Raw genomic sequence first — 26,477 nt, forward strand, 5'->3', positions numbered from 1 at the left:
TTGGGTCAGCCACTAGAGGAGAGAATATAGCGAGTCTACTGCTACGGCTGCTGCCATCAGCCGGGAGAGAATACTGCTACGGCCGCTGTGCCAGCAGGAGAGAGGTTGTGTTGTGTTAGGCTTTGCTACGGCTGTTGCCAGGCGAGAATAAGCGCGTCTGCAGTTCCTACTGGCTCCTCCGGTCTTCTTCCCGCCTCTTAGCTGGAGCCTTGCCTACCCTGGGTTCAGCGAACAGTATGCACAGTGAAATACAGAGAGACAGTTGGTGTCATGAGCAGGATCGGAGATACAGTTGCTAAGTTGTGTCTGACTCTTTTGTATCCATGGACTATAGACCTCCAGGCTCCTCAGTCCATGGGGAGAAAACTGGCAAGAAAACTGGAGTGGGTTACCATTTCTGTCTCCAGGGTGTCTCCCCAACCCAGGGATCGAACCCAGGTCTCCTGCATTGTGGGCAGATTCCTTACCAGCTGAGCCACAAGAGAAGCCCCTGAGGCCTGTTACTGGGACCTGTTGGAGCATTAATTCTTGGTAGGTTATATAGGGATCTGGTCTCCTGAGAGAAGGGCAGTCTGGGGTCTTTCCCACCGTAGTAGAAACAGAGGGCTCCTAGACATATTCTTCTAAATGATAGGTACTAGATTCTGTGCAAGAAAACTTTGTAGTCTAATTCCATTAGATAGAAAATAGTTTGGCATAGTGAAAAGGCCTGGGGATTTAAGATAGTCTTGCGTTCAGAATCTGACTTGGCCACTGATGAGAGAGGCTTTAGGAAGTATACTCAGTCTTCCTGAACCAATTACCTCATTTGTAAAATGTGGTTATACCGTCTGTGTTACAGGATTGCTTTAAGAAATTAACTGCAATGACTTATGTAAAAGTTTGCAATATGATTAATAAGCAGAAACTTTTCTGAAAAAATAACAACCTCCGGTTAAATTATTTAAACTATTTTATCTGACATATCTGGCATACTTAGATTTAATTTAGTTCCTCTTAATTAATTGTGCTGTCATCAATATTTTAGAGGAGCTTACCCATTTATTTCTGGGGAATGTTCCTCTTTATTTTTGAGAGTTAAGCAGCTTGATTGTTATATGACTATTTTTGCACTCTTTACAGTTCAACTGAATAGTGAAGGTCATCTGGGGACATTTTCCAGTGTTCACCGTCTTCTGTGAATGAATATCTATGTATCTTCAAACATATCTATGTATCTTCAAGTACATGGTCCAGGGACCAACGTGAAATTCAGGTTGATAACTTCACCTGTATCCTTTGCAGATGCTGGAAAAAGAAATTATGAGTGAAAGACTCCTTTTTTAATAGGTCAGTCTTAACTAGTCCTGGGGTTAACAAAAAAGCCCTTTACAACTTATCATCTAGTGCTTTTGTCAGAGATATATTGCTGGGCTGGAAGGTCTTTATCTAGTGACATGCAGAAATTCTTGAAATTGTCATGCCCATTTATAAAGCTTAATTCTTTATCATTTAATTTTCCTTTATTTGTGCTATAAAAAACTACTCTGAGAAGTTTCCCTTTGCTTTTTGACCAGTGTAACCCCAAAGTTGATTAATTTGGTGCCAAAGATACTCAAGGAAACTTAAAAATTGAGGGACTAATTGCTGTTTGGACTGTATTTTTGTCTTTTCACAATTATAGGCTTTATTCCAATTAGTCTTGTGAAATATTTAGGAAGAGACTTTATAAATCTGTTTTTCATCCTGTCTTCCTATTGAGAATACGCACTAGTGAATGAAGATTTGATACCACTGAGGGATGGCATAGAACACACCTTGGCATCTCACCCTGTTCCATGAAGGAACTGGCTCACTATCATTTGCCTAGTTTTTCTTGATTCCTCAAAGAGAAATGATGTTTATGGGTAGATAAGCCAACAAGTGCTCCCCGCGACAGTGAGAAAGTCATGGGGTTGCAACTGTGAATCCCCATAGACCCCTAGAGAGCCCTCACTGTTATCATCCTCCCTAAGACTTGAGCTCTATTGGATTGCTCCCCTCAAGTCTTGTCCAGTACTTGGTCTCCTCAATTCCGCTTCTTCCCTTTAGTAACTCAGAGCAGTGGACTTCCCCAGCCTGAGTTCCTTGAGTCAGGCACCAACTTACCACCGACTTCGAGCTTTCACTTCAGCCTGACTCAGGGTCTGAGAACATTGAGTCTCAGGGCTGTGTTTCTGAGATTCTTTACGATGTCCCCCAGGCTGCAGAGAATTTTCCCCGTGCTGCGCCTCCTTGGGGTCCTGTCTCTACTGCACTGCCCGCCTGGCCTGTGTGGTAAGTACAGAGGTGATGAGGAAGAGGGGAAAGTTTAAATTAAGGCATGGGGAAGATTTTCTTATTAAGAATTCATTAAATATAACCAAACATAGGTTATATTAATTTCAATATTAAATAATTAATGATTAAATTAAATAATTTTAGTACTTTTGATATAGGCCGTAATTAGTGGAAAGCAAAATATTGCAAACCCTTGAGGAGCTGATATAGCCACAGAGAAACCTTTTAATTTTTATATTAAGTGGCTATATTTAAGTGGCTAAACCTAAATTCTTAAAGAATTAATTATTATATAAGGTTCATTAGTTTTCTATTTCATCAAGGTTGTGTAGAAAGTTTTTGCCATCCAGAAAGTAAACTTTTATATCATTGAAAATAATGAGTGAGCTTATTAGAGTAAAATTACAAAGCACTGTATAAACTAAAAGCATTATATAACTGAAAGATCTTGCATTGCAAATTAGGGTATAATTTTTGCTAACTAATGAACAGCGAAAGGAATTGCAAGGATCTGCAGGCCCCACTAGGGTTCAGTTCAGTTCAGTTCAGTTCAGTCGTTCAGTTGTGTCTGACTCTTTTTGCAACCCCATTGACTGCAGCACGCCAGGCCTCCCTGTCCATCACCAACTCCCAGAGTTTACTCAAACTCATGTCCATTGAGTCAGTGATGCCATCCAAGCATCTCATCTGTCGTCCCCTTCACCTCCTGCCTTCAATCTTTCCCAGCATCAGGGTCTTTTCCAATGAATCAGTTCTTTGCATCAGGTGGCCAAAGTATTGGAGTTTCAGCTTCAGCATCAGTCCTTCCAATGAATATTCAGGAGTGATTTCCTTTAGGATTGACTGGTTGGATCTCCTTGCAGTCCAAGGGACTCACAAGAGTCTTCTCCAATGCCACATTTTCAAAAGCATCAGTTCTTTGGTGCTCAGCTTTCCTTATAGTCCAACTCTCACATCTGTACATGACTACTGGAAAAACCATAGCTTTGACTAGATGGACCTTTTTCAGCAAAGTAATGTCTCTTCTTTTTAATAAGCTGTCAAACTTCTTCCAAGGAGCAAGTGTCTTTTAATTTCATTGCTGCAGTCACCATCTGCAGTGATTTTGGAGCCCCCCAAAATAAAGTCTCTCACTGTTTCCACTGTTTGCCCATCTATTTGCCATTATGTGATGGGACCAGATGCCATGATATTAGTTTTCTGAATGTTGAATTTTAAGCCAACTTTTTCACTTTCCTCTTTCACTTTCATCAAGAGGCTCTCTAGTTCTTTGCTTTCTGTCATAAAGGTGGTGTCATCTGCATATCTGAGGTTATTGATATTTCTCCCAGCAATCTTGATTCCAGCTTATGCTTCCTCCAGCCCAGCGTTTCTCATGATGTACTCTGCATATAAGTTAAATAAGCAGGGTGACAATATGGTAGTGCTGGTTGTAATTGCAGATATGCAATTTAGTTTGTAAATGGAAATATGCCAATAAAAACATGGTTATTCCTCTGCCATGGGATTTCTTCTAAAGAATGAAATTCTAAGAGTATTAAAATGTACATACATTTTCCTTATATCATCTATCAGAGCATTTAATGTAGAGCATTTTCACAGAATGGCAAAATCACTCAACTGAGAAGAGATTTCACTAGTGGCTCTATTTCCATGGGGACTGTGTCTCCTATTCATATGATATGGGGTATTTCCCAGCTCTGATGATACAAAGGATTACATGCCAAGGAGTGGGAATCTGGAGTCCCAAAATGCCACCTTGTCATCCTGTGTCAAAATCAATATCTAAGGCTCCAGAATGATATCATGTTATTTAGGCTTTGTGGACTTTCTTAATATCATAGAGTTACTCAGTTGGATCTAAGGCAGGGATACTAAAGTATTTTACTTTGGAAGTTTTTTACATCATAATAGTAGATACTTTAAGGAAAACTTTAACTTGAAGTGAAAGAACTCATATATTCTGGGTGATTCTCCTCTCTTGGAAATTGAAATGGCTCAGTTCAGTTCAGTCGCTCAGTTGTGTCCAACTCTGTGACCTGATGGACTAAAGTATGCCAGGCTTCCCTGTCCATCACCAGCTCCTGGAGTTTACCCAAACTCATGTCCATTGAGTTGGTGATGCCACCAACCATCTCATTCTCTGTTGTTCCCTTCTCCTCACTCTCCAGAGAGTGAAGAAGAACTGAAGAGCCTCTTGATGAAAGTGAAAGAGGAGAGTGAAAAATGTGGCTTAAAACTCAGTGTTAAAAAACTAAGATCATTGCATCCAGTCCCATCACTTCATGGCAAATAGATGGGGGAACAATGGAAACAGTGACAGACTTTATTTTTTTGGGCTCCAAAGTCACTACAGATGGTGACTGTGGCCATGAAATTAAAAGATGCTTAATCCTTGGAAGAAAAGCTATGACCAACCTAGACAGCATATTAAAAAGCAGGGACATTACTTTGCTGAAAAAGGTCCATCTAGTCAAAGCTATGGTTTTTCCAGTAGTCATGTACAGATGTGAGAGTTGGACTATAAGGAAAGTTGAGAGACGAAGAATTGATGTTTTAGAACTATGGCATTGGAGAAGACTCTTGAGAGTCCCTTGGACTGCAAGGAGATCCAACCAGTCAATCCTAAAGGAAATCAGTCCTGAATATTCATTGGAAGGACTGATGCTGAAGTTGAAACTCCAATACTTTGGCCACCTGATGCTTAGAACTGACTCACTGGAAAACACTCTTATGCTGGGAAAGATTGAAGGCAGGAGGGAAGTGGACGACAGAGCGTGAGATGGTTGGATGGTGTCACTGATTCAGTGGGCATGAGTTTGAGCAAGCTCCCAGAGTTGGTGATGGACATGGAGGCCTGGCGTGTGCAGTCCATGGGGTCACAAAGAGTTGGACACGACTGAGTGACTGAAATGAACTGAACTGAACCCTTGCCTTTGTATCCATTCCCTTCCCAGATTACTCTGTCTGTGCTTAATAGTGTCTGACTCTCTACAACCCCATGGATTGTAGCCAGCCAGACTCCTCTGTCCATGGTATACTTCTGGTAGGAATACTGGAGTGGGTTGCCATTTCCCAGATTAGTACTTGTTCGAATCTGCCCTTTGGAACTCAGGGAAGGTCATGGTGGTTGGAGGTGTGTTCCCTACAATAAACCAGGGATAAAAGGGCTTCCTTGCCCAGAAGTCCCGCAAGATCTTGATCAATTTCATGCAGAAGAAAAAACACTTATAACTATGCAATCGTATGGTCAGATCTGAATCCACAGTTTAAAAAAGGAAGATGTTAAATAAAGCTGGCACAAATTCTCTAGCTCCCGTCTTACTCTCACTAAAGCCAACTGCTGACTTATTAAAGGCAGGGAGGGGTGCACAGCCCAGCACCCAGTAGCCCTCAGTATCTATCTGCTAAATGAATGAGAGGAGAGAAAATCAGATCTTGAGATGAGTGTCATTTTTCTCCTCCTTATATTTTTACAGTGTAAGTGTTGGAGCAGTAGGAAAGAAGAGCAATCTAGAAGCAGATGAAATTATCAAATTTAGATTTGATTTATTCTCTTAGAAATTTACCCTTAATTCATCTGAAGTGTGTGTGGACTGCAGAAAAGTCCATTACTAGAAATTTTTCTTATACTTTGGCACCTTTTTACCTAGAAGTTCCCATAGCCTGCTCAGTTGTAAGTATACTGATCTCAGGACCCATTGGTTGAAACATGTGGGCACCCTCCCAGGGCACCTGGTAATAATGTAATGACCCTATTATTGTGTGTTTATAGATCAATTACCTGAACACAGAAAAAGCTTGACTTTTGTCCCAGTGTCAAGGATGCTGCTAATACCATAGCATAATAGGGTTTTGGATATCCTCAAGGACAGAATTCCTCCTTGGATAATGAAAATGAGAACAATGAACTTCATAGGGGATACATACTAGTAACATATTTTCCATCAAGAAAGAGACAATATACCATTGTTCATCCCCTTCCATGCTTTTTTCATAATTTGATTTTAAAATGTAAGTTTAAAATTTAAAAAATGTGTAATGGTGGTGATTTTTTTGATTCTGATGTTTCTTTGTGTTCTACTCTTTACCCCTAAATTGTTTGTATCATTTGAACACAGCAAATGAACTTGCAGTGAAAATCCTTTACTGCAGCATCATTCAGTTGGAAAAAGGAAACAAAACAAAACAAAAAACACACTAGGTTAAAAGTTTGTATTTACTGAGTGCTTTTTAAGTGGATAAGTTTGTTAAAAAATACTGCTCCTTAGTCCAATTTTCTCTTTTCCCCCAATTGTTTGTTCACATTCTTTTGCCTTGCTGGTTTCCTTCCCTTTTCTGAATCAGTGAAAATAGGCCACATCTAATAGATAAGCTAGACGTTTGAATTATTACCTTTTGTTTCTTGATATTTATTCTTTTTCCTTCCTGTCTTTCTGGTTTCACCTACTGGCGGCTCAGATGGTAAAGAGTCTTCCTGCAGTGCGGGAGGCCTGGGCTCAATCCCTGGGTCAGGAAGATCCCCTGGAGAAGGAAATGGCAACCCACTCCAGTACTCCTGCCTGGAAAATCCCATGGAAAGAGGAGCCTGGCAGGCTGCAGTCTGTGGGGTGGCAACGAGTTGGGCACGACTGAGCGACTTCACTACAGTGTAAAACCTGCTGAAATCTATTTGAACCTGCCTTTCAGAGTTTACTTCTTTTCTTCCTTCTCTATGTTCCATACTCTGGAACATCATCATACCATCTATTTCTTGCTTATTCAATAAAATTAACATGATGCCATTGATATTCTGCATCAATGTGCTGTTGTATGGATGTCTGCATGGTCATGATATCTTCAGACTCTGTTATGAAAGGGACAGAAGTGTTATCACAGCCAAGGACTAAAAATGCAGATGGATGATCTTGACCTTTCCATATGTATGCAAACTGCTTGTGATGCTCTTTTCTGACAGGGCTGGAAAAGAAGGCCTGTGCTGAATCAGTGGCCTCACCTACCAGAAGACATGTTAATCTGCTCTAGCAAAGATACCACGTGTGGTACAGCGGCTGCAATGCTGTTGCATTTTCAGTAGTCTACTGTAATTCTCCAGAATCCTAATTTTTCATAGGAGACAGACTTATGAAGTACACAGGGATATGATGACCACTCTTGCATCTTTAATTCTTTAAGAGTGGCACATATTTCCCCTTTCCCCCAACTATTAGTACATGATATTTAAAAGAACTGATCTCCTTTGCCTCCAAGGGGAGGGTTTAGGTCATATCAATGACTTCTACTTGTCTTCTTGGATACAATGGTCTTATCCCAGAGGCCAAGGACCCATTTGGGATTGTGCCAATGACGAATTTTGTCTATCCAGCTTACACTTTCACAGCTAATGGAAATGCCCAGCAAGTGGCTTAATAAGGGACCTTGAAGGTTCCAGGTATCTGTGCTAACTCAAGCTGTGTTCAGTAATTCTTGGATTTTTGTGCACCTCTCATCTGTGCACAGTTATGAAAATAGACACAGGTCCTCTTGGAAGACTGGGACCTATTACCGTGCATATGTCTCAAGGTGTTGTATCCTTACTCTTGGAAATTTTTTCTTTGCTTAGTGATCTCCAGACCTGACAACATTAATAGCACAGGTACAAAAACTCAGCGGGCTTCCCTGGTGTCTCAGATGGTAGAGAATCTGCCTGCAATGTGAGAGACCTTGGTTTGATCTCTGGGTGGGAGAGATCCCCTGGAGGAGGGCGTGGCAACCCACTCCAGTATTCTTGCCTGGAGAATTCCATGGACAGAGGAGCCTGGTGGGCTACAGTCTATGGAGTTGCAGAGAGTCAGACATGATTGAGTGACTAACCACAAAACAGAAACTGAGTAACATATTGTAACTTTTTAATGGACCGAAGGCCAGTTGGCCTCCTGGTCACCCATCCTTTATTTCTTTCCAGTACAGATTGAGTTGTATCTAGTTGGCTGCTCATCTGTTTTTGCTCTTAGGAATGTCATGTTCTATTAACCATCTTCCTAATCTCACTGTGGTTGTATCTCTAACTTGCCGCTCCTTATGATGATTACATTTACTTAGCTTCTAAAGCCAATGAGCACCTCTCAGACTGTGATTGCTAAGAGTGAAACTTGTTTTTTAACACCTTCCCATCATCAGCTCTGGTCTCCGATACAGGTGCTCGTCTCATTATGATATTCCTTCTGTCCTTGGTAAATGTATCTTCCAGGTCTTCCCAGACAACATAATCACGTGGTGGAGTTTCCTGCATGTGTGTGGCACATCTACTCCAGCTTACTCACTCTTCTGAATCACTTAATCACTCTCTCTACCACTTGCCACAGAAGCTCCAGCATTTGAACCTCATTGCTGGCATCACATTTTCCATGCCTCAAGGAGACATCTTAGGATAGTACTATAGATACTATCATCCATCAGTTTAATATTTTACTGACATTTCCAAAAGTGTCAAGTGTTGCTCAGTCGTGACTGACTCTCTGTGACCCCACCAGGCAGCCCACCAGGCTTCTTTATCCATGGAACACTCCAGGCAAGAATGCTGGGGTGTGTTGCCATTCCAATCCCCAGAGAATCTTCCCGATCCAGGGATCAAACCTGGGTCTCCCTCACTGCAGGCAGATTCTTTACAGTCTGAAACACCAGGGAAGGCATTTCCAATGGCCTGTTTTATCTAAACTTCTCATGCAGTGTGTGTGGGTCCTGACAGTGTTCCCTTTCACACAGGTGCCCAGCACCGTGTCATGTCTATTTTCCAGCATGCAAGCCATCATTTTTATTCTTTCTATAAGCTCTTTCTGAACTATTTTAGAGGACAGTGAGTATATTCTTGGGAGGATGGATGGACTGGTTTTATTGGGAGCAATGAGTCAGAGATTGTGGATTTATCTTGCATCTTTAGTTTCTCCCAGATACACATCTCTGCATTTAGCATGAAAGCAGTGGAGTGTGATACCGGTACAGTGTGGCTTTGACTGAACTCTGTCTTCCTGCCAAAATGGCTCCTAAATAGTGTCAAGTTTAGTGAATTTTCAAAAAAAGGAAGCAAATCCTAAGGGCTTGTCAGTCCACTGTAACCTTTCTATGGTTCCTGAGCCTCAGGCCTTCATGAAGGCAGCTGGAGTCCTGCATTTGGCTAAGTGATTGGATGGGCCGAGAAGACAGAAGGACAGACGGAAGCCTCCTTTGCCACACAGGTTCTAGGAAGTGTTATTATATGCATTCTACATGCTGACCTCTTTTCACTTTTGTGTCTTACCTCAAGATTGCGAATCCCCTCCTGGCATTGCCCATGGACAAAGTAACATAGTCTCTAAATACTTTCAATTTGAACGTGAAGGTGAATATGAATGTGATGAAGGGTACACCCTGGTTGGAGCGAACAGACTCTCCTGCACTTATTCAGGCTGGTCACCTGCAACCCCTCAGTGTAAAGGTAACTCTGGCTCCCTCTTCATTTTAGGGGCGGGGGTGGGGCTATCATCAAAGGATTGAGAGCACAGTTTTTTCCCTGTGAGAGGCAGCAAAAAAAAAAGAAAAACCCCATTTGAATTTGATTTACTTAAAATAATCACTATAGTCTGATGGTATCCAAAGCAGAAAGCTCAGAGAAAAGAACATTAATCTCCCCTTCTTTCTCCCAGGTATAGAATTCAACCTTTGTGAGGCAGCACCATTTCCCAGTTTCTTGTATAATTCCAGAAATAGTCTACAGATGGTACATTCTATCTGAGTGTAGCTGTGGCCTGCAGCAAAACTTTCATGAAAAGTTGGTCTAGAATGTAAGCCCCAGTGGGCTGATGCCAAGCATTGTGAAATCATAAGCATTTCCATCAGAGCCAGTGCAGGGCACCAGCTGCTCACAGTGTAGCTGTGTGTTGAGGGACTCCTAATTTTCCAGTGGTTACGGGGACAAGAGGTCAAAATCAGGTCTGATTATTGCAGGCACACAGGTTTAATATCACTTCGTCATCAACAACTTCAGGGATGATTTGCCACCGTTGTCTCCTTTGCACACAGGAGAGTAATAAGCAAGAGGGAAAATTTTTTATCTATTGTCTTACAGGAATCAAGATACAAGATACAAGCTGATTTGATAGTTGAAGACTTGGGGTCACATACCCTTTTTTATTCTGTCATGCTATTTAAAATTGTTATATCCCTCAGCAAGTCCCTTAAGCTCTCTGTATCTCACTTTCTCTTAGATAAAATAGTGAGACTTTAATAAGATAATCACACAAAGATCTACCCCAAAGTCTGATAAAGTACTATCCCAATGCTCAGTAAATATGCTAATGAATATTATTTTTCTCCTCAAGATTAAAAAAAAGGTAAAACAATTAGCAACACTTAAATACAGTTCATTCTTAGTACCCTAGGCTTGTATGTTTTTTCTTAGGTCTGTAACTTGCTTAAAATTGTGATTCCATTGCAGCACTGTGTCTGAAACCAATGATAGAATATGGAAGGTTATCTGTGGAGAAGGTTAGATATGTTGAACCTGAAAGAATTACTATCCAGTGTGAGTCTGGCTATCGTTTGGTTGGTTCAGAAAATATCACTTGCTCAGAGGACAGAACCTGGTCCCCAGTGGCACCCAAGTGTGAGTGGGTAAGTCACACAATTTGAGGTAGTTTTTGTGTTATTAAACCCCGAAGCACTGTCCTGCCAGCAAAGGAGATATCTGGCTTGTCAAGATTCAGTCATTCAAAGGAACTCTCAATTTTGCTTTGAAGCCTTCTGGTCAGACAGGAGATGCAGTTCTCCTGCTCTCACTTGTGATCAGGGAAAACTGAGCCCCTTTGGAGTGGAGGTCTCAGACCTGGTAGTACTGACTCCCGACTCTTCTAGAGGATTTGATATACTCTTGTCCCATTTCCAGATGGTTAGAAGTAGTGTCTGACCCCCCAGAAGCTTTCTGGGAGGCTGCCTCAGAGCAGAGTTATATTCCTCTCAGGAAGATGATGGTGGGAAACAAGGTGTGTCTGGTTTTCCTGCCCACCCACCAGCCCTGGGGTGTGTCTTCGTACTGAATCTGTAACCCTGACAGTTTCCACATGAACTATGCCCCCTACAATCGGGAGAGAAGTCTTTCAAGCATACTCATCATGTGTTTCTCCTCTAGGAGTATCCTGAAGGCTGTGAGCAAGTAATCGCAGGCAAGAAACTCTTGCAGTGCCTCTCAAGTCCAGAGGAGGTGAAATTGGCCCTGGAAGCGTACAAGCTGTCCCTGGAGATTGCACTCCTGGAGCTTCAGATAGATAAGCCAAAGGATGCCTCTGAGTGGTAATCACTGTAATGTTTCTCAAGAGAGAGAGGAAAACGTTTCTTGCTGTCTTCATTCCAATACAGATCACCTCAGTTAATCACATTTATCATCTCTTTTACACCACCAATTGTGGTAATAATTATCTAGAAAGGATAATTTGTTAATATTTAGTGCTTTGAGATTGTGGAGTTATTGATGATTTTCTGACTCATGTTTTTGCTTTTCTGGACACAGAGTACACATTTTTTAAGTAAAAAATTAGCATATCCAATATCATTTTGTCTTTGTGTTTAATTTTGTAAAATAAGGTTGTGAACACACACATACATAAAGTTGATACGTTTATTTTACTGTTGGGATCTTGGACATAGGGACTTGGGTTCACAGCAGTACATTTCCATGGATTGCCTTTACTCTACAGTTCCATATGTAGGTTACTCAGGGGCTCAGTATTTAGATTAAACATCAACACACCCCAAAATTCTTGTCCATTGTCTGCAATTTGAGGCAGTTAGGTCCTTTTGTAAGCCCCCATGCACTTGGCCTCTGCCTCAGTAATGGTCCCTCTTGGCTTTTGCCTTACAGTAAGGGGATTCCTATCTGGTTTGGTCTCCTGATCCTTTCCTTAGGAACAGACTCTGAAAGCCTGGTGAGTGGAATCCCAAATCCTCAAAATGATTGGTCCCATTTTCCTTATTAGAAGTGTTAAATGGCTTGAGCAACCACCCCGCACATGAGAGGACCCGTGTCCATCACACTTATATCTTGGGGTGTTTAGAGGCTTTTATTCTTTGCATTTATCACTTTTCCCAACTCTTGCATCCTCTGATATCTCTCTCCCACTCATATCTTGGCTCCTTGTCCCATCCGTTTTGTACATAGAACTCTATGGGGAGTGTTGGTCTCATTGATTTAACTTATTCAAGTGTACTCCAATAAGACAAAGTTGTATAGCAGGCTTTCCTAACTCTTAGATGCTACAGAGGATCTTGAATGGTTAGAGGAACCTACTTAATAGAGAAGGTGTTTATTCATTGTCTTAAAAGCTGTCATCTGCTTCTGCTATTAGGAATTATTTTGGCTGATATTTATTTTGGTTCTCATGAGTCAAAGACTTGTGAGTATCTAATTTCTGATCCGGGAAAGCACTGTGAGAGCAAGGTAGTAAGATGGGGAAGGGAGGACAGCCTAAAAATGGAGCAAGTTTGAGGGGATCATTGTTGCAAACAGGATCTACACTGTGCTGAGTACCTTCTGAACGTGTATGGAGCAAAACTGAGAATCTACTCCTGAGGACTGAGATTTGAGGATTTTTAAAAAAATTCTAGTTGGAATATAAATGGTTTACAATGCTGTGTTAATTTCAGATGTATAGCAAAGTGGTTCAGTTATGCATACATACATATATATATATATGTACTTATCTCTGTTTCTATCTATACAGATATGTATCTATCTGTATTAGTTTCTTTTCTTTTATAGATTGTTAAAAAATATTGAATATAGTTCCCTGTGCCATACAATATGTCCTTGTTGGTTTTCTATTTTATATATCAGTTTAGTTCAGTCACTCATTCCTGTCCGACTCTTTGCAACCCCATGGACTGCAGCACGCCAGGCTTCCCTGTCCATCACCAACTCCCAGAACTTGCTCAAACTCATGTCAATCGAGTCAGTGATGCCATTCAATCATCTCATTCTCTCTTATCCCCTTCTACTCCTGCCTTCAATCTTTCCCAGCATCAGAGTCTTCCAGTGAGTCACTTCTTGGCATCATGTGGCTGAAGTATTGAGTTTCAGCTTCAGCATCAGCCCTTCCAATGAATATTCAGGACTGATTTCCTTTAGGATTGATTAGTTTGATCTCCTTGCTGTCCAAGGGACTCTCAAGAATCTTCTCCAACACCACAGTTCAAAACAATCAATTCTTCTATGCTCAGCTTTCTTTATAGTCCAACTCTCACATCCGTACATGACTACTGGAAAAACCATAGCTTTGACTAGATGGACCTTTGTCTGCAGAGTAATGTCTCTGCTTTTTAATATGCTGTCCAGGTTGGTCATAGCTTTTCTTCCAAGGAGCAAGCATCTTTTAATTTCATGGCTTCAGTCACCATCTGCAGTGACTTTGGAGTCGAAGAAAACAAAGTCTGTCACTGTTTCCATTGTTCCCCCATCTGCTTGCCATGAAGTGATGGGATCAGATGCCATGATCTTAGCTTTTTGAATGTTGAGCTTTACACCAGCTTTTCCACTCTTCTCTTTCACTTCCAGCAAGAGGCTGTTTAGTTCCTCTTCACTTTCTGCCATAAGGTAATGTCATCTGCATATCTGAGGTTATTGATATTTTTCCTGGCAATCTTGATTCCAGCTTGTGCTTCATCCGGCCCAGCATTTTGCATGATGTACTTTGCATAGAAATTAAATAAGCAGGGTGACAACATATAGCTTTGAGATTCTCCTTTCCCTATTTTGAGCCAGTCTGTTGTTCCATGTCTGGTTCTAACTGTTGCTTCTTGACCTGCATGCAGATTTCTCAGAAGGCAGGTAAGGTATTCCTATCTCTTGAAGGATTTTTCCAGTTTGCTGTGATCCACACAGTCAAAGGCTTTGGCATAGTCAATGAAGCAGAAATAGATGTTTTTCTGGAATTCTCTTTCTTTTTCTATGATCTGATGGATGTTGGCAATTTGATCTCTGGTTCCTCTGTCTTTCCTATATCCAGCTTGAACATCTGAAAATCCTTAGTTCACCTACTATTGAAGCCTTTCTTGGGAGAATTTTGAGCATTACTTTGCTAGTGTGTGAGATGAGTGCAACTGTATGGTAGTTTGAACATTCTTTGGCATTGCCTTTCTTTGGAATTGGAATGAAAACTGACCTTTTCCAGTCCTGTGGCCACTGTTGAGTTTTCCAAATTTGCTGGCATATTGAGTGCAGCTCTTTTACAACATCATATTTTAGGACCTGAAATAGCTCAGCTAGAATTCCATCACCTCCACTAGCTTTGTTCATAGTGATGCTTCATAAGGCCCACTTGACTTCGCATTCCAGGATGTCTGGTTCTAGATGAGTGATCACACCATCATGGTTATCTAGATCATTAAGATCTTTTTCATATAGTTCTTCTGTGGGTCCTTTCCACCTCTTCTTAATATCTTCTGCTTCTGTTTCTGTCTTTTATTTTGTCCATCTTTGCATGAACTGTTCCCTTGGTATCTCTGATTTTCTTGAGGAGATCTCTCATCTTTCCCACTCTATTATTTTCCTCTATTTCTTTGCATTGATCACTGAGGAAGGCTTTCTTATCTCTCCTTGCTTTTCTTTGGAACTCTGCATTCAGGTGAGTATATTCTTCCTTTTCTCCTTTGCCTTTTGCTTCTCTTCTTTTCTCAGCATTTGTAAAGTCTCCTCAGACAACCATTTTGCTTTTTTGTGTTTCTTTTTCTTGGGGATGGTCTTGATCACAGCTTCCTGTACAATGTCACGAACCTCCATCCATAGTTCATCAGGTTCTCTGTCTATCAGATCTAGTCCCTTGAATCTATTTGTCACTTCTACTGTGTAATCATATGGGATTTGATTTAGGTCCTACCTGAATGGTCTAGTGGTTTTCCTTACTTTCTTCAGTTTAAGTCTGAGTTATATATAGTAGTATGTATATGTTAATCTCAAACTCCTAATTTATCCCTCACCCCTCCTTCTCCTTTGGTAACCATAAATTTGCTTTCTATGTCTGTGAGTGTCTTTTTGTTATGCTTATAAGTTAATTTGTAAAAATCTTTTTCAGATTCCCCGTATAAGTGATATCATATGATATTTGTCTTTTTCTGTCTGGCTTGTTTCACTTAGTATTATAATCTCTCAGTCCATCCATGTGGCTACAGATGGCACTATTTCATTTTTCTATGACTGAGTACCATTTCATTATATAAATATACCATATCTTTATCAGTTCATCTGTCAATGGATATTTAGTTTGCTTCCATGTCTTGGCTATTGTGAACAGTGCAACAATGAATACTGGGGTGAATTAGTCTTTTTGAATTATGATTTTCTCTAGATATATGCCCAGGAGAGAGATTGCAGGATTATATACACAGAAATCTGTTGCATCTATATACTGACAATGAAAAATCAGAAAGAGAAATGAAAGATAGAACCTCACTTACTGCATCAAAAAGAATAAAATACCTATGAATAAATATATCTAAGGAAGGACAAGATCTGTACTCTGAAAACTATAAGACACTGACAAAAAAATCAAAGATGACATAAACCGAAGGAAAGATATATTTTTGGATTGGATGAATCAATATTGATTGTACTACCCAAGGCAATCTATATATTTGATGAAATCCCCATCGAATTACCAGTGTCATTTTTCATAGAACTAGAACAAAACATTTTAAAATTTATATGGAAACACAAAAGAACCCAAATGGCCAAAGCAATCTTGAAAAAGAAAAACGTAGCTTGGAGGAATCAGGCTCCCTGATTCCAGACTAAGCAACAAAGTGACAGCGATTAGAAAGTACTGGCATAAAAACAGACATGTGAGTCAACGGGATGGGATAGATGTCTCAGAAACAAACCCATGCATCTATGGTCAATTAACCTACTACAAAGGAGGCAAGAATATACAATGGAGAAGTCTCTTTAAGAAATGGTGCTGGGAAAACTGGATAGTGACAAATGAAAGAATGAAATTAGAACATTCTCTAACAACACACACAAAACTAAACTCAAAATGGATTAAAGACCTGAACATGAGACTGGATACTATGCAACTCCTAGAGGGTCCATAGGCAGGGCTTCCACATAAAATGCAGCAGTATCTTTTTGGATTCCTCTCCTAGGGTAAGAGAAATAAGAACAAAAATAAACAAATGGGACCTAGTTAAACTTAAAAGCTGTACACAGCAATGGAAACTGTAATGAAAAGACAACATACAGAATGGGAGAAAATATTTGAAATGACTTGCATGACAGGGGATTAATCTCCAAAATATACAAATAGTGCATACAGCTTAATAAAAAAAAAAAAAAAAAAGAAACCCAATTAAAAAACATAGCTTATAGTGAATGGTGTCAGATTTGTGGTCTCTGAAGGAGAAGAATTCACTCTAGGACCAAAGACGTGGCCTCAGTCACGCAGAGGTTTATGTAGCAGAGATTTTATTAAAGTGAAAGGATAGAGAAAAGCTTCCAGCAAAAGGCACTGGAAGGGGGTGGAAAAGTACCCACCATCACTAGTTTAGGTGGGGCATTATATACTTTTTGGTGGACTGCTAAACATAGATAACAGAAATACCTCAAGGCTGTGAAAGTTTTACCAGGCTCCTCTCCCACAACATACATCTTGCAATAACCTCAACACCAGATTAACCAAGGGAAACAGTCTTGGGGTAAGATGTCTCTGGATGAGATATTTTGTATCCATATAATCAAGGGCATAGGTTTTTGAAGAAAAATATGTTTCCAAGTAAGATATATTGGTTCAAATTATAATCATTAACATAAAGCCTAATAAAAACAGTTCCATGAGTAAGATATATTGTTTCGCTGAATAATCATTAGCTCTGGGCATAAAGAAAGCTAGTTTCAGGTGAAATAGTTTGTTGCCGTAGCAACCCAGAGCTTAAGAAAAACATCCTATGTGACTAAGGTGAAGGAATGTAGAAAAAAATGTTTGCCTCCTCCTCCTCAAGGGCCCTGGACTTCCTATCAACCAACCTAAGAATAAACTCTCTCAATAAGCAGAAAATCTCAAGAGACATTTATTCAAAGAAGAGATACAGATGCCCAAAGGTCAGATGGAAAGATGCTCACCATTGCTAATTATTAGAGACATGCACATCAAGACTACAATGAGGTATCACCTCACACAGCCAACAACAAATGCTGGAGAAGGTGTGGAGAAAAGGGAACACTCATACATTGTTGGTGGGAATGTAAATTAGTACAGCCACTAGGGAGAACAGTATGGAGGTTCATTAAAAAAGTTAAAAATGGACCTGAGCTATTTGTCCAACCCCTCTTCCCTCATTAAAGCAGGCTTGCTCCAGCAGCACTATCTTCCAGGACATCTGACTTGCACTGTGGGTGCCAGCTGGGCACCCTCCCAAAAATGCCAAGAGTGGGAGGCAGTGACAGCTACAGGGCTGTTTCCAGTGACCTCCAGGGTAGGGATATGAGTGGAGCACAGATGGCCTTTTCTGCAGCTGCCTTTTCTATATGGCTATGTGGGCATCATGCAGAAAAGTGATATGATATGTTGTGATGATCCTGTTTATCACTTTTTATCTTTTTTCAAATCTCTCACCTCCCTTTATCAGACTCTGCATCACGTGTTTTAGCTGGCTGTAGCACAATCCTTTGAGTTTCCCTTTTTCACTTGGGGCATAAGGATACCAGATGAGTCCCCATGGTGCCTCAGACGATTCCCAATTGATCATCTTTCTGCTCTCAGTAAGCATTTTGTGCATTTTCAATATTATTTATCCACTTTTTTCATTGAAAATAAAATCACTGAGGGTGGAAGAGATGGTTTAGAATGTCGGTGAGAATCAAGGGCCTGGAGAAGCCTCATCAGAAGAACTAACCAGAAGGGTTCAGTGTGATGCTCACTGGTAGTTGGTGAAAGGGAAGGAAAAGAACCTGGATAATTTAATTTAAAATATTAAAAGTAACTTGTAGAACATATGGAATATAATTCCTATTGCCTTATCAGGAGGTGGGCAGATTTACTACATGAAAAACAAAAGCAAGAAATGAATTGCCAGCATGTGCTAGCAGGGTCTGCATAATTGTGAGAAAAAGAAATTCAAACAGAGGTCCATTTTATATCTGTGACTTTCTGAGTGGTGCTGTCTATGTACTTACAAAGTCTGCATGGCCTGGAGGAGGCGGTGTTGACTAGTTCCTTAAGGTTAGATGTAGACAATTATCAGGCACTTATGCTTCACTCACTGGCTCTCATTAATTCTCACCTCCCACCAGAAAGAGTGACTATACTCTTCTTCCCAGCCCCCTTCTCTTGCTACCAAGTCTCATTCAGAAAATTTTTAAATCATTAATACTTTTTTTAAGCAATATTTCCTTGCTTATTTTCTTTTAATTGCTTTTTGAATTAGTTTTATATCTTAAGCAAGGCATTTCATTGTTTACATCAGAATAAACTTATTAGAGAGGAGGATGAAAAACTATTTCATATTTTACATTGTAGCATATCAGTGTATTCTGCAGCAAAAACTCACTTGTGAGTTCATCTAGTGATAGATAACTGATGTTTCAGTGTTATATATTCAGAAATACTTGGTAAATTTTATGTCGGTGCTTAAAATATGTTTAAGAGTATTTAAGAAATTGAGTGAGATAATGAGCAGACAAGGGAAGGTGGCCACCTACTTCTGTGGGTGACTGGAACCCAAACCCATGGGGAAGCTATAAAGGGGTGTCAAACATATACCTGAGGGTTATCTCTCTCAAAGGCAAGGGATGAGGTATTGGTACAATGTCTTCCATCCCTCATAGATGTTAAGGTTTGCCTTTGGGAAGTGCTAATTACCTGATACTTTTGATCTGTTTTGCAAGCTGTCAGAGTAGCCTGCATAGGCTCTGAAGAAAGCCTGGGCAAAACAAAGCAGAGATACCGGCTTTTAAAAATTGTTCAGATTGTGCTGACGTGTTGGGGCTCTGGTGATTCTGGCAGGACTTTGACTCTGTCTGTTATACTCTTCGGCAGAAGTGGATACTCCCATGTCTGTATACTTGCCTCCCTACTCTGTCTAAGCTTCTTGGCTTCATGTTCTCCTCTTTATTAATTTATTTCCTCGTTTTCCTGGAGTACATTTTCAAGGAGCTGCTTGGGAAATGATACATGTGTACTAAGTCGCTTCAGTCATATCTGACTCTTTGCGACCCCATGGACTGCAGCCCACCAGGCTCTTCTGTCCATGGGATTCTTCAGGCAAGAATACTGGAGTGGGTTGTCATTCCCCCCTCCAGGGGATCTTCCTGACCCAGGGATCAAACCCGCATCTCTTTTGTCTCCTGCGTTGTCAGGCGGGTTCTTTACCACTATTGCCATCCTCAAGGAGCTGCTTAGGAAAATGATATAAAGTAAGGCATTGAGTTCCTACATGTTTAAACTGTTTTTATTTGAACATGTGATTGATAACTCTGCTGAATGTAGAAAACTAGATTAAAAGTAATTTTCTTTTAGAACTTTTAAAGATAGGATCTTCTTAAGTGTGATAGTTTCCAACACTGAGGTGAAAAAGTCAGAAGTCATTTTAACTATTACTTGTATAGGACTTTTTCATATCTAATCTTCTGTAGGACACTTGTATTATTTTCTTTCAGAGACATTTTGTATAACTTCTATATATTTGGTATAGTTTCTTCATATTTCTCTTCTCCATTTTTTAAAAAATTTATGGGTATTCTATTACTCAGGTAACAAACCTCTCTACCAATCCTATAATTTTCTTTCTGTCTCCTATACCATCATCTCTGACTCATCCCTCCCCCACGGTCTTTGGGGATATTTCCTTGACTTTATACTTTAATAATTTTATTGATTTTATAAAATGTTCACAGCATTTTAAAAAGTATTCTGTTCTTTAGATATGTGAAGGTTACTTACATAGTTCAGAGAATACTAATAACAGTTTCTTTGGAATTTCTATTCATCACAAATATCTGTTGATGATGATTCTGGATTGTATGTTCATTTTCAAGGGTGAGGCCCATAAAAACTGATTTAGGTTCTAGGTGCATGGGGAGATTAGGCAGTGAGCTATTTTTTTCTTGTTGGGGGCTATAATGGAGGTGTTGTTTCCTAGTATTTCCTGCCTCCTGTAAATAACAGAACTACTCTTACCCCTTTAGATATTAGCAGGGCAAATGGCTCCTCAGCTAAACTTCCCTTGGAGCAACCTCCCAGTGGGTGCGGCTTCCTACTCACTTTCCTGAGAAGGAAGCTGCTTACTTTTCACTTCCTCTTTCACACTCTGAGGCCTGAAATGCTGACAGGGTGCTGCTGAATGAACTTCCATCATGCTCATGGGGGCAACATGCTTGGAGATGTTGGGGCAACAAAGAGGAAGGGACCTGATCCCTGATAACCTCTTTGGACAAGCTGCTGACCAGTCTGAATACAGTTCTGCCTCTGTACTGTTGCAGAAAAAAGATATGAACTACTATCCTTGTATCATTAGCTTAGTTTTATCATAATACATTCAGGAGACTCTGCAAGCATCAATGTTTATTGGTATCCTCTCTGATACCATTCAGTTTCTTCCAAGAAGGATCCTCCAGTTTCTTGCTGGCTTCTTTATTGACTTGAACTTCTACCAAGCAAGATAAGATTATTGCTTCTCTGCTTCTCCCTAAGATCCTCAACTCATTTCCACTGAAATATTACTTTCCCATATTTAGCACTAAGATTTTCTTTCTTCCTTGAAATGATGGCTCCCATGCCTAGAAAGTAGAGCAGTTGCATTCATCTCCTTGTTTTAAGTGGAATTGTCCCTCTTAAGTTCATCTTTATATTTCCATTAGAGGTTTGCTGACAGTATGTGCTGAATAATGGATATCATGAAGAAAGAGTCTATGAAGTTACATGACATGCTAGTTTGGTACTAACACAGCTGAACAAAAGATTGATGAAAAGTTTCTACTGCTAAATATTGTTCTCTGACTATAGGGAAACAACCTGTAAGTATATGACACTCTTTTTTCAGGTTTAATAAGAGAACCTGGGAGAACAACGTTGATGAATCAGAATCTTTCAGATATAACATTTTATATGAATGGAAACTGAATTGAGCTGCCATTTTGCTGCCTCCTTAGGGAAGCAACGGGTCACAAAAGGAGCAAGATTTCCTTAAAATTTCTCTGATCTAATTGTGAATGTGAATAATTCACTCCTAATCATGTGTACCCATCATTTTTAGCAAATCATAAACATTCTGATACTGATATTTTTAGATTTAAAGATAAAATGAACTACCATGCATTATAACACTTATACATAACAAATGATGTGTATTTATATAACTGAAGTTTTTCCTTGCTAAAGAGTTTTCTTAAGTAGTTTTCTTTTCTTTTCTTTTTTTTTTTTTAAGGTTTGGCACATTATGCAGTAGAAACAATAATTTCAAAATTAAAAAAGAATATATCAGCTTATATTAATAGTAGCTATGCATAGTTTAGGCTTGCTAAAATAAAAATGAAAAATTAAAGTCATGTTAGAGAGAGAAGTAAATTTACTAAAATTTAATTTACATAGTAATTTTGATTGAGTTTATTTTCAGTGTCAGCTACTACTTTCCACTTGCCATTGGTACTTGTAGAGGTACTCCAAGGATTACTACAGCTGCTGACCTTCAACACCCCTGAAAGGAGTTCAGGGTGGAGAGTGCAAGTGAGGCACTCTGTGCTTGGGAAAACGGGCAGGACAGGGCTTCAGAGAGATGCTTTCAGGAGCTGATTAAATGAGCCCAACTCTTGTATCCCCCCATATCTAGACAAGCACTAAAGTCCTTCATGGTGATGACTATCCCTTGTGACTATCAAAAGCTTCACAAGACCAGTAGAAACCTGGGAAAATATGTGCTTGACTGCATGTATTCCCCCTTCACCAAAATCACATAGGTACTGACCTTTCCCTTGCCTCTTTGGAGCAGTTTCTCAGAGCTACCTAAGGTTCTATTTCCTGGGCTGTAGTCCTTGCAACTCTCACATTGTGAATTTTTAAAAAGTCAACATCAAGCAAAAGTGGGAAATATAATGGATCAAATATTTACATTCATTGTTAAAAAAAAAAGCATTATTGTACAGGAGAACTTTTTTTGGTCTGATATAAAAATAGAAAAGCAGTTTATTGTTGGGGTTATTTTATAAGGAACAGTGAATAACTTAATAGATTATGTCTTCAACCTCAGGTCATGAGTTTTTTAAAAAGCTAAATATATCACCCCTTTATAACAGCAGTCCCCAACCTTTTTGGCACCAGGGACTGGTTTTGTGGAAAACAATTTTTCCATGGTGGGAGGGTGATGGGAGGCAGGGACAGTTCAGGTAATGTGAGCAGTGGGGAGCAAATGAAGCTTCCCTTGCTTGCCTGCCATTCTTGCTTACCTCCTGATGTGTGACCTGGAGGTGGGGTGTGTGGGGAAGGAAGCTGGGGACTGCTGCTTTATAAAAGTGAGATGATATATTAAAATCTGACTTTGCATTAACTCATTGCAAGGAGTTAAATGACTGTGGCTCAGGCAGGTATGCGCTAGAGATAGTGTTCTATAACAAATGTTAGACTCTGGTATACATAGAGGAATGAGTGCATATTATACTAGCTTAAGAAAGCTGCTGCTGCTGCTGCTGCTGCTGCTAAGTCGCTTCAGTCGTGTCCGACTCTGTGTGACCCCATAGACGGAAGCCCACCAGGCTCCCCTGTCCCTGGGATTCTCCAGGCAAGAACGTTGGAGTGGGTTGCCATTTCCTTCTCCAATGCATGAAAGGGAAAAGTGAAAGTGAAGTCGTTCAGTGGTGTCCGACTCTTGGCGACCCCGTGGACTGCAGCCAACCAGGCTCCTCCATCCATGGGATTTTCCAGGCAAGAGTACTGGAGTGGGTTGTCATTGCCTTCTCTGTTAAGAAAGCTAGTAGTCCTCAAATTAGTTTTATATTTATGTCTATGACCCATTTTGAATTAATTTTTGCATATGGTAAAAGGTAAGAGTCAAACTTTCTTTTCCTTTTTTCTTTTTGCATATGAATGGTCAATTGCTCTGGTACCATTTATTGAAAAGTCTATCCTTCTTCCTGCATTACCTTGGTACCTTTGTTTACAATCAATCAACTATACATGTATTAGTGAATTTCTTGACTTTATTTTTTCCACTGATCGTGTCAACCACAAATTGGCACTTGCCATAGGTGCTTGCCATCTACCTCTACCAGGATTAAATCATGTGCTGCTATAGTTGCTGACTTCCACAACCCCTTTCAAGGGTACAAAGTGGAGAACAGAAATGAAATGAAGCACTCTGTGCTCCCAGAAAACTGACAGGACAGGTCTTCAGATAGTTAGATATTCTCAGGAGCTGATTTTATGAGTCCAACTCTTGTTCAGTTCAGTTCAGTTCATTTCAGTCGTTCAGTTGTGTCCAAACCCTTGTGAACACATGAACTGCAACACGCCATGCTTCCCTGTCCATCACCAACTTCCAGAGTTTACTCAAACTCATGTTCATCGAGTTGGTGATGCCATCCAACCATCTCATCCTCTGTCATCCCCTTCTCTTCCCACCTTCAATCTTTCCCAGAATCAGGGTCTTTTCCAATGAGTCAGTTCTAAGCATCATGTGGCCAGGAGTTTCAGCTTCTGCATCAGTTCTTCCAATGAATATTCAGGATTGATTTCCTTTCAGATAGGCTGGTTGGATCTCCTTGCAGGCCAAGAGACTCTCAAGAGTCTTTTCCAACACCACAGTTCAAAAGCATCAGTTCTTCGATGCTCAGCTTTCTTTATAGTCCAACTCTCACATCCATACATGATTACTGGGAAAACCATAGCTGTGACTAGATGGACCTTTATTGGCAAAGTAATGTTTCTGCTTTTTATGCTGTCTAGGTTAGTCACAGCTTTCCTTCCAAGGAACAAGTTTCTTTTAATTTCATGGCTGCTGTCACCATCTGCAGAGATTTTGGAGCCCCCCAAAATAAACTCTCTCACAGCTTCCATTGTTTCCAATGTTTCTATCTATTTGTCATGAAGTGATGGGACCAGATGCCGTGATCTTAAGCTTTCTGAATGTTGAGTTTTAAGCCAACTCTTTCACTCTCCTCTTTTACTTTGCTCAAGAGGCTCTTTAATTCTTCTTTGCTTCCTGCCATAAGGGTGATGTCATCTGCATATCTGAGGTTATCGATATTTCTCCCGGCAATCTTCATTCCAGTTTGTGCTTCATCCAGCCTGGTATTTTGCATGATGTGCTCTGCATATAAGTCATATCTGACTCTTAGCGATCCCATGGACTGCAGCCTACCAGGCTCCTCCATCCATGGGATTTTCCAAGCAAGAGTAATGGAGTGGGGTGCCATTGCCTTCTCCTAGGGCGTGAGGTGAGTGCAATTGTGTGGTAGTTTGAACATTCTTTGGCATTGCCTTTCCTTGGGATTGGAATGAAAACTGACCTTTTTCAGTCCTGGGGCCACTGCTGAATTTTCCAAACTTGCTGGCATAAGTGAGTGCAGCACTTTCACAGCATCATCTTTTAGGATTTGAAATAGTTCAGCTGAAAATCCATCACCTCCACTAGCTTTGTTCATAGTGATGCTTCATAAGGCCCACTTGACTTCGCATTCCTGGACGTCTGGCTCTAGATGAGTGATCACACCACTGTGATTATCTGGGTCGTGAAGATCCTTTTTGTGTCATTCTTCTGTGTATTCTTCCCACCTCTTCTTAGTATCTTCTGCTTCTGTTAGGTTCATACCACTTCTGTCCTTTACTGTGTCCATTTTGCATGAAATTTTATGAATCCACTTCTTGTGTTTCCTCATATCTAGAATCCTTCATGGTGACTACTGCTTCTCATGACTAGAAGAAGCTTCACAAAACAAGCAGAAACTTTCTTAAAAAACGTGATTGATTGCATGTACTCCCACTTTACCGAAATCACATATATCCCGTCCTTCCATCCTACCTCAATGGAACAATTTCTCAGAGCTATGAGAGGTTCTGTCTCCCAGGCTGCAGTCCTCATATCGCCCCAAAGAAAACTTAACTTGCTACTCTCATACTGTGCGTATTTAAAGTCAACAGTTATAGCGACTGAAGAAGTGCCCTGAACTCTGTGAGTAACTGGAGCTTTGGTTCCAGCAGCAGCCCTTGTACCCATCCATCTCCTCAGAGAGGCCAGATGAATTTTGTAAGTCTCTCCTGGTTCTCAGATCTCCCATGTTTGTCGATGATCCTGAGTTTTATTTGGCAGTGGGGCAGGTTGCCTGCCCCCTCCCAGTTGAAAGATACTGGGGGGTGGCAGTTGAAATATACTGGGGCATGCCCACTTATGGCCTAGACATTGAATGGAGCTCAATTGAAAGATACAAAGGATTTACAACCTAATTGAAAGATACTTGGGTGAGGGGCTGCCTGAAAGATACCAGGGAGGCCTGATTGAAGGATACTGAGGAATACCCAGGGCTTGGTTGAAAAATATCAAGGTTGTTCAGTCATAGAAGACTGAATGGTATGTGCTGAGTAGTTAAGTAAGCTGCTTTTCCTGATCTGATGCTTTTCCTCAATCCAGCTGCCTTAAGAGAGTTTTATGGGATAAAGGTGAAGATATTAATGAGAGCTTTGCTCTGAAGAAAAGGGACAAGACTCTCCCTGGCCAGTTACGGTTTTCTCAGGTGACAGAAATTTACAGGAGTGGGGGAGGCCAAGTCCTCATATCTTGCAGTGCTCCTACAGGGAAACCCACTCATTAATTAAAACACTTGCTTGTCCAGGAGTCACAGATAAGAATTGGCCATTCAGATAAGGAAGTTGTTGTACATATACACAATGGAATATTGCTGCTGCTGCTGCTAAATCACCTCAGTCGTGTCCAACTTTTAGTGACATTATGGACCATAACCCGCCAGGCTCCTCTGTCCATAGGATTCTCTAGGCAAGAATACTGGAGTGGGTTGCCATGCCTCCTCCAGGCAATGGAATATTACTCAGCTATAAAAAGGGAACACATTTGAGTCAGTTCAAATGAGGTGGATACATCTAGAGCCTATTATACGGAGTGAAGCAAGTCCGAAAGAAAAAGACAAATGTTGTATATTAACACATATGTATGGAATCTAGAAAGATAGTACTGATGGTCCT

The 26,477-nt window shown here is 40.4% G+C and overlaps 1 protein-coding gene across 1 annotated transcript in view; it reads left to right on the forward strand.

Moving 5' to 3' along the window:
• The window catches only part of LOC133069533 (uncharacterized), a 76,255-nt gene extending 64,400 nt beyond the window's left edge, over nucleotides 1-11,855 (forward strand). Inside the window, exons 17-20 of the mRNA XM_061161169.1 lie at nucleotides 2,002-2,295; nucleotides 9,581-9,751; nucleotides 10,751-10,926; nucleotides 11,441-11,855. Of these exons, the coding sequence (XP_061017152.1) occupies nucleotides 2,002-2,295; nucleotides 9,581-9,751; nucleotides 10,751-10,926; nucleotides 11,441-11,605 (806 nt within the window). The 3' untranslated portion in view covers nucleotides 11,606-11,855. The remainder of the gene's footprint in view (nucleotides 1-2,001; nucleotides 2,296-9,580; nucleotides 9,752-10,750; nucleotides 10,927-11,440) is intronic.
• The last annotated feature ends 14,622 nt before the right edge of the window (nucleotides 11,856-26,477 follow it).

The sequence above is a fragment of the Dama dama genome, chromosome 14 (genome assembly GCF_033118175.1).
Source record: "Dama dama isolate Ldn47 chromosome 14, ASM3311817v1, whole genome shotgun sequence".
Classification (NCBI taxonomy): Eukaryota; Metazoa; Chordata; class Mammalia; order Artiodactyla; family Cervidae; genus Dama; species Dama dama.